A 15,000-nucleotide genomic window follows, 5' to 3' on the forward strand; every position below is an offset into this window, starting at 1 on the left:
CGGAGTTTTAGGCCGCGTTCACGAACCCTTGATGCGTGGCCAGAGCATCAATAGGCACTGACTTTGGCGCAGCCGCGGGACTGGACCTCAAGTCCACCCATACCCGTACATACTCCGTGATGTTCTGCCAAGCCACCGGTATAGTCCACCCCAGTCAAAGACCAGGTACTCATTTATACTCCTGAATCGAGAGAGGCAATTGTGTGTGACGTCTGTACTCGTCCAGGAACCTACAACGTCAAGATGTTCATCCAGTCAATGATGGAATAAATGAGAGCAAGAGAAACATGAGAAACAGTGTGAGACAACACAACACCAACACTCAACTGTCACACACTCACATCTATCTGTGATATAAGAGAAAAGACACTAGTTAGTTAAACAGTCACTCTCATGTCACACTACACTAACACACAAGACACATCACAAATTCCTCTACTACCCTCATGCACTTACCAATTCATCACATTTCACAATAATTACTTGTTGGAATAAATTGTATTAAGATAAATAAAACACATTGATATCTATTAGTTAAACATGCCAACTTATCCACATCCTTAATTAACATCTACATTTGTAGTGCCCACCCAAACCTTAGTTAATCATTAGACTTCGGCTACCTCCTAAACCGCGTCTTCCAATCACTATCAAAATCATGGGTGAACTAAAATGTGCTCTGCAAGAACGACTTGACTTATCAACCGACAACCGTTGGATGTATTGGGCTGCATTTACCACTGTCTTATTCGGCTTTCTTCGGTGCTCCGAATATACGGCTCCAAGTCCCAGCAATATTGACAAGGACCGAACGCTTTTACGCTCCGATCTTACAATCGACAGCAACGGGTATCGGCTGCACATCAAGGAGTCTAAGACGGACCCGTTCCGCTTGGGCGTAGACCTATTTCTTAGCCGATCACACCATTCAGTCTGTCCGGTAAAAGCGTTGGAAAAATACATGGCCCGTTCCAGATCTAGAGCATCGGATCTACCGTTATTCTCACACGCGGATGGGTCCTTCCTCACCCCTCTACGTCTTACCTCTATGCTTCGGTCTTTACTACACAAATTGGGCTTCAACGAAGACCAATACGCAGGTCACAGCTTCTGGATTAGAGCAGCAAAAACAGCAGCTGCCGCTGGCCTGCCAGATTGGCTGATAAAAACTCTCGGTCGTTAGTCGTCAGACTGCTACCAACGATACATCCAACTAAATGCCAAGGCTATCTTTTCTGACAGACTTTCCATCGTGGTCTGCTGACTGACAGATTTGCTCTTCTTTTTTTCTTCTTCTTGTTAATCACACTTGCTCACGATAGACGGTTGGTACTTATGCTGAATTTGATGTCTCAGGCTGTATTCCACTGCACTGGTACACACGCAGTCTACTGGCTTTCTTTGGGGTAGCGTGCCATTTGGGAGTGGGCCCTGTTCAGGGCAGTATTGGCCCAACATTACGAGTACCTCTACTCACGTGGCGACGTCAACGCCAGTAACATCTTCGGCTCAAGCCAGCTGTCTCATGTACGTCATTCAACGGAATGGGTTCTGTGATGGTGTTTTGAGCCTCCAATGTCAGCTCCACTGACCTCTTGGGCTCAAGCAGGGTGAGATAGTCTCCAACGTCAGCTTGACTGACCTCTTGGGCTTAAGTACAGTATTGGTGGTTCTATCGGACGTCAATCCTCCAACGTCACCCCGAGTGACCTCTTGGGTTCACGCCACTTGTCGGAGCAGCTCAGAGTGTCAGCTGTCCACTCTGCTTAACCCAGCGTTCACAAAACCCTCACAACCTGGCACGTTGCCCCATTGAAGCCCACACTGCCTCGTGTCTACGCGGTATCGCAACTAGCAGGCATGTTACTTGCAACATAGTAGTGTATTACGAGTGATGTTACACCTTCTTAAAATACACACAACTTTACACTTGGTCGTCACTCAGGGCATTATTTTTCACAACACAAGTTGGTGACTCACATAAAAACATCTTTAATGACAATGACGAGGACATTATCTGACGAGGCAGTTGACTATTAATTGCCTTGATTTGAAAAAAATTATTACATAATTACGGTATGCTGGTGAGCATGTTCAAGGTAATTTTCAGCTACACTCGTAAATGGATTTCTAGGCTTCTTTGTGCTTTATAATTCAACTAGTATACATGGCCCGTCCTTCGTACGGGCAAGATACTGTAGTGTAAAGATAGGTCTGTGGACACGTCACGTGCAATCTTTGTTGCGAGGTCCCGGATGTGCTGAATGAACTCGAATCTTGCTCTTCGCGCTTGTTTCGATAGAAATCGACACACTGCCCGTGTAGCGCTTGCTGCAGAAAACGTGTAGGTTGGATTTGGTGCAAATGCAATCAGAATTTGGAGAGAAACGAAAGCGTTAGAAGAGTAAGTTTCGTCGGCAAGAGATATTCGATTGCTCGAAGATTTGCCAAGGATGTCGATGCATACAGTCTACACAGGACTGGTGTGGGCGTGTGTTCGAATGAACTGGAACATGTAGCGTTTGCGTCATCGAGAAATTTTAAGCGGGGGTCGACCCCTCAAGAGGGGACCCGGTGCATAATTTTTTAAATATTTTTACGCAAACCTTCCCCTGTGCATGCCGAGTGTGCGTGTCGATGTCGGTTGCGAACGGACAAAAGATGTGGCCGCCAAACGCGAACACACACACACACACACACACAGTTTGAGCTTTATATATTAGATTTTAAAAAGTAGGTGAGAGTAAAGGATGAACTAGAATGAGAATAGGCAAGGCCACAAATTAACTTAATTTAAGCTTGTAACCACCAAAAGCCACCTAAATCAAGAGGTCAAATACACCCCTGCACACATGTTGCAAACAATACAGACAAAAATTACTCTCAATACACATTACTTTAATTCATTCAATAGATGCATTGTTTACTATTACACACACATACAGTGATGTACTCACCGCCTGATGTTCATCCAGTCAATGATGGAATAAATGAGAGCAAGAGAAACATGAGAAACAGTGTGAGACAACACAACACCAACACTCAACTGTCACACACTCACCCTTCTCTGTGATATAAGAGAAAAGACACTAGTTAGTTAAACAGTCACTCTCATGTCACACTACACTAACACACATGACACATCACCAATTCCTCTACTACCCTCATGCACTTACCAATTCATCACATTTCACAATAATTACTTGTTGTAATAAATTGTATTAAGATAAATAAAACACATTGATATCTATTAGTTAAACATGCCAACTTATCCACATCCTTAATTAACATCTAAATTTGTAGTGCCCACCCAAAACCTTAGTTAATCATTAGACTTCGGCTACCTCCTAAACCGCGTCTTCCAATCACTATCAAAATCATGGGTGAACTAAAATGTGCTCTGCAAGAACGACTTGACTTATCAACCGACAACCGTCGGATGTATTGGGCTGCATTTACCACTGTCTTATTCGGCTCCAATTCCCAGCCATTTTGACAAGGACCGAACGCTTTTATGCTCCGATCTTACAATCGACAGCAATGGGTATCGGCTGCACATCGAGGACTCTAAGACGGACCCGTTCCGCTTGGGCGTAGACCTATTTCTTAGCCGATCACACCATTCAGTCTGTCCGGTAAAAGCGTTGGAAAAATACATGGCCCGTTCCAGATCTATAGCATTGGATCTACCGTTATTCTCACACATGGATGGGTCCTTCCTCACCCCTCTACGTCTTACCTCTATGCTTTGGTCTTTACTACACAAATTGGGCTTCAACGAAGACCAATACGCAGGTCACAGCTTCCGGATCGAAGCAGCAACAACAGCAGCTGCCGCTGGCCTGCCAGATTGGCTCATAAAAACTCTCGGTCGTTAGTCGTCAGACTGCTAAAAACGATACATCCAACTAAATGCCAAGGCTATCTCTTCTGTGGCAAACGCGCTCGCAAAAGCCTACATTCTGACAGACTTTCCATCGTGGTCTGCTGACTGACAGATTTGCTCTTCTTTTTTTCTTTTTCTTGTTAATCACACTTGCTCACGATAGACGGTTGGTACTTATGTTGAATTTGATGTCTCAGGCTGTATTCCACTGCACTGGTACACACGCAGTCTACTGGCTTTCTTTGGGGTAGCGTGCCATTTGGGGGTGGGCCCTGTTCAGGGCAGTCTTGGCCCAACATTACGAGTACCTCTACTCACGTGGCAACGTTAACGCCACTAACATCTTCGGCTCAAGCCAGTTGTCTCATGTACGTCATTCAACGGAATGGGTTCTGTGATGGTGTTTTGAGCCTCCAATGTCAGCTCCACTGACCTCTTGGGCTCAAGCAGGGTGAGATAGTCTCCAACGTCAGCTTGACTGACCTCTTGGGCTTAAGTACAGTCTTGGTGGTTCTATCGGGCGTCAATCCTCCAACGTCACCCCGAGTGACCTCTTGGGTTCACGCCACTTGTCGGAGTAGCTCAGAGTGTCAGCTGTCCACTCTGCTTAACCCAGCGTTCACAAAACCCTCACAACCTGGCACGTTGCCCCATTGAAGCCCACACTGCCTCGTGTCTACGCGGTATCGCAACTAGCAGGCATGTTACTTGCAACATAGTAGTGTATTACGAGTGATGTTACACCTTCTTAAAATACACACAACTTTACACTTGGTCGTCACTCAGGGCATTATTTTTCACAACACAAGTTGGTGGCTCACATAACAACAACTTAATGACAATGACGAGGACATTATCTGACGAGGCACTTGACTATTTAATTGCTTTGATTTGAAAAAATTTATTACATAATTATGGTATGCTGGTGAGCATGTTCAAGGTAATTTTCAGCTACACTCGTAAATGGATTTCTAGGCTTCTTTGTGCTTTATAATTCAACTAGTATACATGGCCCGTCCTTCGTACGGGCAAGATACTGTAGTGTAAAGATAGGTCTGTGGACACGTCACGTGCAATCTTTGTTGCGAGGTCCCGGATGTGCTGAATGAATTCGAATCTTGCTCTTCGCGCTTGTTTCGATAGAAATCGACACACTGCCCGTGTAGCGCTTGCTGCAGAAAACATGTAGGTTGGATTTGATGCAAATGCAATCAGAATTTGGAGAGAAACGAAAGCGCTAGAAGAGTAAGTTTCGTCGGCAAGGGATATTTGATTGCTCGAAGCTTTGCGAAGGATGTCGATGCATACAGTCTACACAGGACTGGTGTGGGCGTGTGTTCGAATGAACTGGAACGTGTAGCGTTTGCGTCATCAAGAAAGTTTACGCGGGGGGGTTGACCCCTCGAATGGGGACCCGCTGCATACTTTTTTAAATTTCTTTACGCAAACCTTCCCCTGTGTGTGCCGACTTCGGTTGCGAACGGACAAAAGACGTGCCCGCCAAACGCGAACACACACACACACACACACACACACACACACACACACACACACACACAGACAGTTTGAGCTTAAACTAGTATACATGGCCCGTCCTTGGTACAGGCAAGATACTGTAGCGTAAATATAGGTCTGTGGACACGTCACGTGCAATCTTTGTTGCAAGGTACCGGATGTGCTCAACGAATTCAAATCTTGTTGTTCGCGCTTGTTTCGATAGAAATCGACACAGTGCCCGTGTAGCCCTTGCTGCGGAAAACGTGTAGGTTGGATTCGGTGCAAATACAATCAGAATTTGGAGAGAAACGAAAGCGCTAGAAGAGTAAGTTCCATCGGCAAGAAATAGTTGATTGTTCAAAGCTTTGCTAAGGACGGCGACGCATACAGTCTACACAGGACTGGTGTGGGCATGTGTTCGAATAAACGGGAATGTGTAGCGTTTGCGTCATCAAGAAATTTTACGCGGGGATCGACCCCTCGAGAGGGGACCCAGTGCATAATTCTTTAAATATTTTTACGCAAACCTTCCCCTGTGCGTGCCGAGTGTGCGTGCCGATGTCGGTTGCAAACGGACAAAAGATGTGGCCACCAAATGCGAACACACACACACACACACACACACACACACACACACACACACACACACACACACACAGTTTGAGCTTTATATACTAGATTTTAAAAAGTAGGTGAGAGTATAGGATGAACTAGAATGAGAATAGGCAAGGCTACATCTTAACTTAATTAAGCTTGTCACAGCCGGGAACAACCTAAATCAAGAGGTCAAATACACCCCTGCACACATGTTGCAAACAATACAGACAAACAATACTCTCAATACACATTACTTTAATTCATTCAATAGATGCATTGTTTACTATTACACACACATACAGTCATGTACTCACCTCCTGATGTTCATCCAGTGAATGATGGAATAAATGAGAGCAAGAGAAACATGAGAAACAGTGTGAGACAACACAATACCAACACTCAACTGTCACACACTCACCTCTTCCTGTGATATAAGAGAAAAGACACTAGTTAGTTAAACAGTCACTCTCATGTCACACTACACTAACACACAAGACACATCGCCAATTCCTCTACTATCCTCATGCACTTACCAATTCATCACATTTCACAATAATTACTTGTTGTAATAAATTGTAATAATTAAGATAAACAAAACCCAATGATATCTATTAGTTAAACAACATGCCAACTGCTCCACAATCTTAATTAACAATCTCATTTCTTACAAGCCACATTTGTAATGCAGTAACCACCACATTCAATTAGTCAATACATCAATAGTTGTTCTGAAACACTGAATTCAAAACGTTGAAACAGCAAAAAGATATGCAACACATGTACAAATCATGCACACATGTATGCATGTGCGTGTGCGCACAACACACACACACACACACACACACACACACACACACACACACACACACACACACACACACACACACACACATGGACAAATGGATATGTCCTTCAGAAAGTTCCGAAGATAGCACCCCTGCCTATTTCTAGGTAGGGACACCAGTGCAACTCGGAGTTTTAGGCCACGCTGACGAACCCCTTGATACGTGGCCAGAGCATCGAAGGGCACTTTGGCACAGCCGCAAGACTGGACCTCAAGTCCACATGTACCCGTATATACTGCGTGATGTTCTGCCGAGCCAGCAGTCTAAGCCACCTCCAGACAAAGACCGGGTACTTATTTATACTCCTGAGTCGAAAGAGGCAATTGTGTGTGAATTTGTTTTGTTGCCTAAGGAAATTACGTCTGCACTCGTCTGCGAACGTACGACCTCAATGTCCCGAATGTCTCCATTGTCAAATGCAACTCTCTAACCAACGGAGCTACACATGACACACACACACACACACACACACACACACACACACACACACACACACACACACACACACACACAAACAGGGGTGTACCTAGACCAGTTCAAAGCGTGCCCAGGAACTACCCAAATGATGGGTGTGTCCAGTTGTTTGGATACCAAGGGCAGCTGTGAGTGCACAGTCTCAGAATACCAAAAACTACTTTCCAGTTCCATATCTTAGTAACTGTGCATTGAAGTGTCATCCATGCAGTCAAGAAACACAAGACAGATATTTGGAGAAAAACAATAGAAACAAATTTTAGATAAACATTCAGAGAACTCAGTTTTCCCAACTTTGGGTCTTCCTCCATCCACACAACTTTAGATTTGGTCGTCGCTCAGAGCATTATTTGTCACAACACAAGTTGGTGGCCAACATGCCAATGACATCTTTGATGACAACGACACAGACATAATATTATCTGATGAGGTAGATGACTATTAATTGTATTGATCTGAAAAATTCACTGTATAATTATGGTATATTGGTGAGCATGCAGGTTCAAGGTTATTTTCGACTGCACTCGTAAATTTCTAGGCTTTTTCCTACTTTAAAATTCAATTTAAAAATTAGGTATGAGTATAAGACTGAACATGAGAATGAGAATAACATGGAGAATGAGAATGGGCAAGGCCACATCTTAACTTAATTAAGCTTGCCACAGCCAGGTACTACCTAAATCAAGAGACCAAATACACCCCTGCACACATGTTGCAAACAATACAGACAAACACTACTCTCAATACACATTACTTTAATTCATTCAATAGATGCATTGTTTACTATTACCAGGGTTCGAAAAATCCAGTCGCCATATGGCGACCACTTCTAAAACGACTAAACGAAGGGTGTGGTCACCAATTTGGCGACTAGAAATATTTGGATGCAAACCACCTGCTCAGCAGATGCTTTGCATTACAATTAACATATGTTGCCACCTTCTATGTCTATTTAGTGGCATCCTGCGACGTATGCCGTCTACTTAGCACCTTCCTACATATCCTGTAGCAACGTATCACCTAGCAATCTATTGCGAGTCGTTGCTATTCTTTTTATGGACTCTACTGCCTATACCGATCTGATTGGTCTCTGCCATCAGCTCCAGACAAACCCAACTAAAGACATGCAGGCGTGTATAATTTTTCAAACAATCGCGGCCTCCTATCCCTCCTAGGTATGCTACACCAACAAATCCAATTCAACAGCTCTATCATCGACGAGATGCCATTGCGCAGCAGCTTCTCCCGAATAAAACATGAAATCTGCAGCCAATCGTAAGTGAAGGTGACGGCAACTGCCTAGCTAGATCCTTTTCTATGCTGTTCAAAGGAAACGAAGAATTAGACCATCTTGAATTATTGAGACAAATAGAAACTATTAGGCAGATCTTTGCAAACGGCGGGCGTAGAAAGTGGCAAAACAAACAACTTTTTCCGCAGCAAGCTGCCTGAGTATCTTTCTATCAAAAGAACTACCAGGTACGTCCAGGAGCTCATATGTCTCCTAGTGCTACTAAGAAAGTTTTGTTAAGACAAAAGTTTCTGCATGTCCAGTTCTGAAATCTAGGCAATGCACCTGATAAACTTTGTTATTGTAGCGCTGTGTGGTATCATTCAACACCTAGAGAATTAAGGAACCCTAAAACAATGCTCATTTCTTATTGGATGGATTGCCAGGATGTGGATGTGATGACAAACCACATAATCACATTAATTAACTTTACAAAACCACACAAACCACATTTTTGTTTGGTTGTAGCTATACAATTAGTTGAAAGTTTCTATAAAATATTGAATACTCATACTATTACATAAAGAGAATCCCAAGTACAATACTGTAGATTGGTGTGTTTACTAGCCAATGTTCATCCAACGTTACTGCAAATTCCTAGTTAGGTATTAATTTAATGTCAAACATAATAATCTTGGAAAGGGTCCCAACAGTGATATTAATGACTTGTTTACTTCTGGAATCACTGACCTAGAAACTAGTGAAAGTTTGGCGACCAACCGTTTCTCTAGGTGGCCAAACTGGCAACCAGATTCAAACACATTTTTCGAACCCTGTATTACACACACATACAGTGATGTACTCACCTAATGATGTTCATCCAGTCAATGATGGAATAAATGAGAGCAAGAGAAACATGAGAAACAGTGTGAGACAACACAACACCAACACTCAACTGTCACACACTCACCTCTTCCTGTGATATAAGAGAAAAGACACTAGTTAGTTAAACAGTCACTCTCATGTCACACTACACTAACACACAACACACATCACCAATTCCTCTACTGTCCTCATGCACTTATCACATTTCACAATAATTACTTGTTGTCATTGTACAAAAACACGTTCACATCTATTCCTCAAACATGCCAAGTCTCCACTCCAACATCCTATAATCTCACCATTAGTTTCACATAGAAGCACAGGCTATCCTCGCGTAACTAAAATTTACAAGTACTCACTAGCCTGCACTAAAGCCTACTAGTAGCTACATGTAGACTGACAACCGAACGTAAAAGCAGCAGCAGTCGTAGATTGTAAGAAATCACGGTTTGCCAATAAAAGCGAATTTGCCCATAACTACCGCACCAAGCAGTAAACGTTAGATATCTACAAATATTTGCACATTACCCGGTCGCCGCCTTGAGCCATTACTCTCGATTCTTCAAGTGGAGACACGCCCTAGTTTCTGTTTCAGCCAATGCGCATGTGCAAAAGAAATTGCCAGTGGCACGTGCTGCTACATACTTACTATGTAATAGTAGACTCTAGTCTAGCAAGAGAGCAAAGCAGTAGAATAAACAATTACCATAGGAAGGTCTAATCAGGTAATCAACAAATCATAGCAACCAACCCTAGATCAAATGCCAAAACACGGTAGTAAGAAAGAGATTTTTAAGGTGTCTACATTGTTCAACAATATAACAACCAGATACCAACTTCAAGTATAAAATTGTCACTTTTTGAGTTCCAGTAAGTTTGACATAGTTACGGTTATTATTAGTTATCAGCCATCCAGTCGAAACGTCAGATTATAAACAAAGGTAAAGCCCTACTTCCTGGAAGGAACACAAACTAGACAATTGAAATGAACGAAACAGTCATCAACCATCACACATCTTGTTCAAAACAAACAATTGATTTCGTACACAACTATGTTTTTGATTATTTGTAGTATACATCGATGTATTGAACATGACAACCAGACTGAGATATCTATACCCATGCAACAAATAGCACACGACACTCACTCACACTACCACATATCAAGCTGCAAAGAGCGAACAGAGCAATTAGAATCGTCAGCACTTAAGACATTCTGAGGAGACGAATGACTCGTTGTGATCCGGATGTGGCAGCCAGTCCTTCCCTTTTCTGGTTGGCACATTCCTAGACTTCTACCCAGTCCTCCCCTCGTGCTCGCTCCACGTGTATTAGCATGTGCATTTTGTTCCATTGGCGGGAGATGGTAATATCCGCATGTACAGCAAAGTTTTTGCTTCCGTTTCCACTGCACGTGCTGCTGGACTTTGCTCTTGTTCTAGGCGAGTTCTTGCCATACATCGTAACCTGTGACAGCAAGCGAACTCGCCTAGAACAAGAACAAAGTGCAGAAGCAGAAACGGAAGCAAAAACTTCTCTGTACATGCGGATATTAAATACTAAATATTAAATATTAAATATTAAAAGACCGTGATGTCACTCCAAACAAAATTTTTATTAATTAGACAAAATATTTATTGCTGAGTGCTAAAACAATCACATAAATCTGTCGATTAAAAACGAGTAATCATCTCTACCTCTATGCAATGTGACGATCTATTGTGTGTGCATGTGCTGACCCGATTGACTGCAAGACCCGCATGCATCGTCACTCATCTAGTCAACATGTGCTCAAATTGCTCCACTCTTTCTCATCTCATAACCCTCTCTCTCACTCAGATTTTCACCAGAAAGAGACGACAATTGACTCAGAGAATTGCGTCCACCCTGACTCAAATCATTGATATCAACATGGCAATGAGGGACTGCCACGGTGTGTGGAGATGCAGTCGATGACCGTGTTCTCAACTCATTTCCTTCCTCTGGTGTGTGGGCATGTCTTCGATGAGCAGAAGCCAAACTATAAGACGTTGATGGAGAATGAAGTGTCGATGATGATCGGGTGTTATGCTCACTCTCATCCCCCAATGTCTCAGTGTCACTCAAGTCACGTGACACGCATGAATCCGTCATGACGTCAAGTCCATTCATTTCTGTCTTCTCTAGTAAAGTCAGTGCAGCTGTCGATCGTTTTGTCTGTCTGTTTTCGACCGTTTGAGATGACGGTTTGACACTCGCTGTTGGTTGTTGAATGTTGTGTGTTGCACACGAAGTCGGGACGGATAACGAGCGAGAGTGATGGGGTCTGGATGATGACGTGTTTGAGATGAGATGATGTGGAGGAGAGACAGACGTGTGACAACGGATTTTCGACTCGTCTCTTCGTGACATCTTGTAGCCATCTAAAGTTAACTGGACAAACAACATACAAACAAACTCACAAATTCAAGTTGATAAAAATGTGCTTGTGTGTGTGTGTGTGTGTGTGTGTGTGTGTGTGTGTGTGTGTGTGTGTGTGTGTGTGTGTGTGTGTGTGTGTGTGTGTGTGTGTAACTGAGTCTAACCTGTCTAGCAACAAGATGCAATCTAGCAAACACACTTGCCCTATGCAACATTCCCCTCGCAAACGGATTTCCTACACACAACACACACAATCACCAAACGTCACCACATAAACTCACAACAACTACCACACCTGCAACCACCAAGTCTGACAAATGAGCAAGATTTGACAAACAATTCAGTTCATTTACATGAGTGAGAAGATTATTCTTCACATTGAGATGAACGAGATTAACAAGATTCTCACAACCTGCAATACAACATACAATACAACACACACACACACAGACACACACACACACACACACACACACACACACACACACACACACACACACACACACACACACACCTATTAGCTTGTTAATTCTGTTGTTGCTGAGATCAAGTTCTTTTATTGAATTTATGTTCTACATACACAACACACACGTCCATCCACAACCAATCAACAATATTAATGTATAGCAATGGCACCTGTTTACTGGACGACAGCAGCTTGAGAGTATTGAATGAGACGTCTAGTTTGACCAACGACATTTGACTCAACTGCTGGAAATCTAACTGTTCCAACTCATTGTGACTCACGCTCATCTACATGGAAGTATAAATAAATAGACAGACAAATAGACAGACAAATAGACAGAAACATAGACAGACAAATAGACAGAGAAATAGACACAGAAATAGACAAACAAATAAATGGATACAAACACAAACACAAACATAAACACAACAAACAACTGACATCAAGATATAACTTTGCATGCACATTAAATGAGTAAACATGCAAACTAATAGAAACAAACACTAATCATGAAATAAACAAGCAGCCAAAACATAAATGTGTTTGTATTTGTGTGTATGTGTGTGTGTGTGTGTGTATGTGCACGCATGTGTGTGTGTGCGTGTGTGTGTGTGTGTGTGTGTGTGTGTGTGTGTGTGTGTGTGTGTGTGTCGTCTGTGTGTCTGTCTGTCTGTGTGTGTGTGTGTGTGTGTGTGTGTGTGTGTGTGTGTGTGTCTGTCTGTCTGTCTGTCTGTCTGTCTGTGTGTGTCTGTGTGTGTGTGTGTGTGTGTGTGTGTGTGTGTCTGTCTGTCTGTCTGTCTGTCTGTGTGTGTGTGTGTGTGTGTGTGTGTGTGTGTGTGTGTGGTGTGTGTGTGGTGTGTGTGTGTGTGTGTGTGTGAGTGAGTGAGCAAGCGAGCAAGCGTGTGTGCGTGCGTGCATGCGTGCATGTGTGTGTGTATGTGTGTGAGTGAGTATGTGTGTGTGAGAGAGAGAGAGTGAGTGAGCAAGCGAGCAAGCGCGCGTGTGTGTGTGTGTGTGTGTGTGTGTGTGTGTGTGTGTGTCGTCTGTGTCCGTTTCTGTGTGTCGTCTGTGTCGTCTGTGTGTGTGTGTGTGTGTGTGTGTGTGCATGTGTGTGAGTGTGTGTGTGTGTGTGTGTGTGTGTGTGTGTGTGTGTGTGGTGTGTGTGTGTGTGTGTGTGTGTGTGTGTGTGTGTGTGTGTGTGTGTGTGTGTGTGTGTGTGTGTGTGTGTGTGTGTCTACATACTCATTTCTAACCAACCTGTCTCACATGAGGCATGAGATCTAGCGACTGATCAAGAAATTTGATGCAATTGTGGCTGATGTTGACAACTTGTAGAGATCTCCATGGTTGAAGGACATGCCGACTGGCGATCAGTTTGCCGTGAGAGGTTCGCCGCCAACGTTCGAATGTGGAAGCTGATTGAGATGGCGCAGACTGTGAATGAAGAAATTAGCAACACAAACGTGTGCACATGTCAACATACAACATACCCACACACAACATACCCACACACGTACATGCACACACGCACACACACACACACACACACAATCATCAAATCACAAGCTGATTAATATCACTGACCGTTCATTTTGCTACGACACAATCAGCAAACAATTCCTACACACAACACACGTTACACACTACAAGGTAACGACGATCGATGGATATGTCCACCTGCATTGATTTCAATGACTGGTGTACTGACATGTGAGTTAGTTGACTCTGTAAAATGCTGAGACCATCAATGAGTGACAAGTCACAACCACTGATCTAAACAAACAATAATTTTACCACACAAACACAAGACACACAAGCAGGTAAACCGATAAAGATAAACAACAGATGACAAACAAATAGACAAACAAACAAACAGAGTGACAGACAAACAGACAGACAGACAGACAGACAAAAAGACAGACAGACAAACAAACAGACAGACAAACAGACGGACAGACAAACAGACAGATACATAAACAGACAATGAGATACACACACACACAGATAGACAGATAGACAGATAGACAAACAGACGGACAGAAGACAGACAAACAAACAGACAGACAAACAGACAGACAGACACACAGACAGACAGACAAGCTAACAGACAAACAGATAGACAGACAAACACATAAACAAACAGATAGACATACAGGCAGACAGACAAACAAACAAACACATACACACACTGACAAACAGAGAGACAGACAAACAGACAAACAGACAAACAGAGAGACAGACAGAAAATCCTGATGCTGCTTGCCTTCAAATCTGCTAAAGACTTGAATAGTGACAAATCATATCTCATGCTGCTGACAGCGAGAGGTCGAATAGCCGACGAGACAGTCACATGTGTGACATTGTAAACAAAACTGTACACGTGACCGACATCATAACTGGCATCTACAGCATCTATAACACACACTATTCATTAATATTAATAATAAATTATTGTTTAATACAACACAGATCACATAATCATTGATATCAATATGTTAAATATTAATTAAAATTTTACGCTGACATCCAAAAAATACAGTAGGACACCACTTATCCGACGGGCATGGGACCAAAAGGACGTCGGATAACTGAAAACGTTGGATAACTGACGCATTTTGAAAAACGACTGCAGAATACCTAAAGAAGCTCAACATCTAATTGTACATGTAACAACTACTACAGTACAACTTCTTTGACTAGGGAGAACACTAATGGGAAC

At 42.9% G+C, this 15,000-nt stretch overlaps 1 protein-coding gene across 1 annotated transcript in view; it reads right to left on the reverse strand.

The window, feature by feature from the left end:
* Positions 1 to 11,009: 11,009 nt before the first annotated feature.
* LOC134188647 (nischarin-like) overlaps positions 11,010 to 15,000 on the reverse strand; it is a 13,888-nt gene continuing 9,897 nt past the window's right edge. Inside the window, exons 12-15 of the mRNA XM_062656816.1 lie at positions 12,330 to 12,387; positions 12,111 to 12,227; positions 11,980 to 12,050; positions 11,010 to 11,827 (exon numbers count right to left, since the gene is read on the reverse strand). Coding sequence (XP_062512800.1) covers positions 11,207 to 11,827; positions 11,980 to 12,050; positions 12,111 to 12,227; positions 12,330 to 12,387 — 867 coding nt within the window. The 3' untranslated portion in view covers positions 11,010 to 11,206. The remainder of the gene's footprint in view (positions 11,828 to 11,979; positions 12,051 to 12,110; positions 12,228 to 12,329; positions 12,388 to 15,000) is intronic.

Source organism: Corticium candelabrum, chromosome 13, assembly GCF_963422355.1.
Source record: "Corticium candelabrum chromosome 13, ooCorCand1.1, whole genome shotgun sequence".
NCBI lineage: Eukaryota > Metazoa > Porifera > Homoscleromorpha > Homosclerophorida > Plakinidae > Corticium > Corticium candelabrum.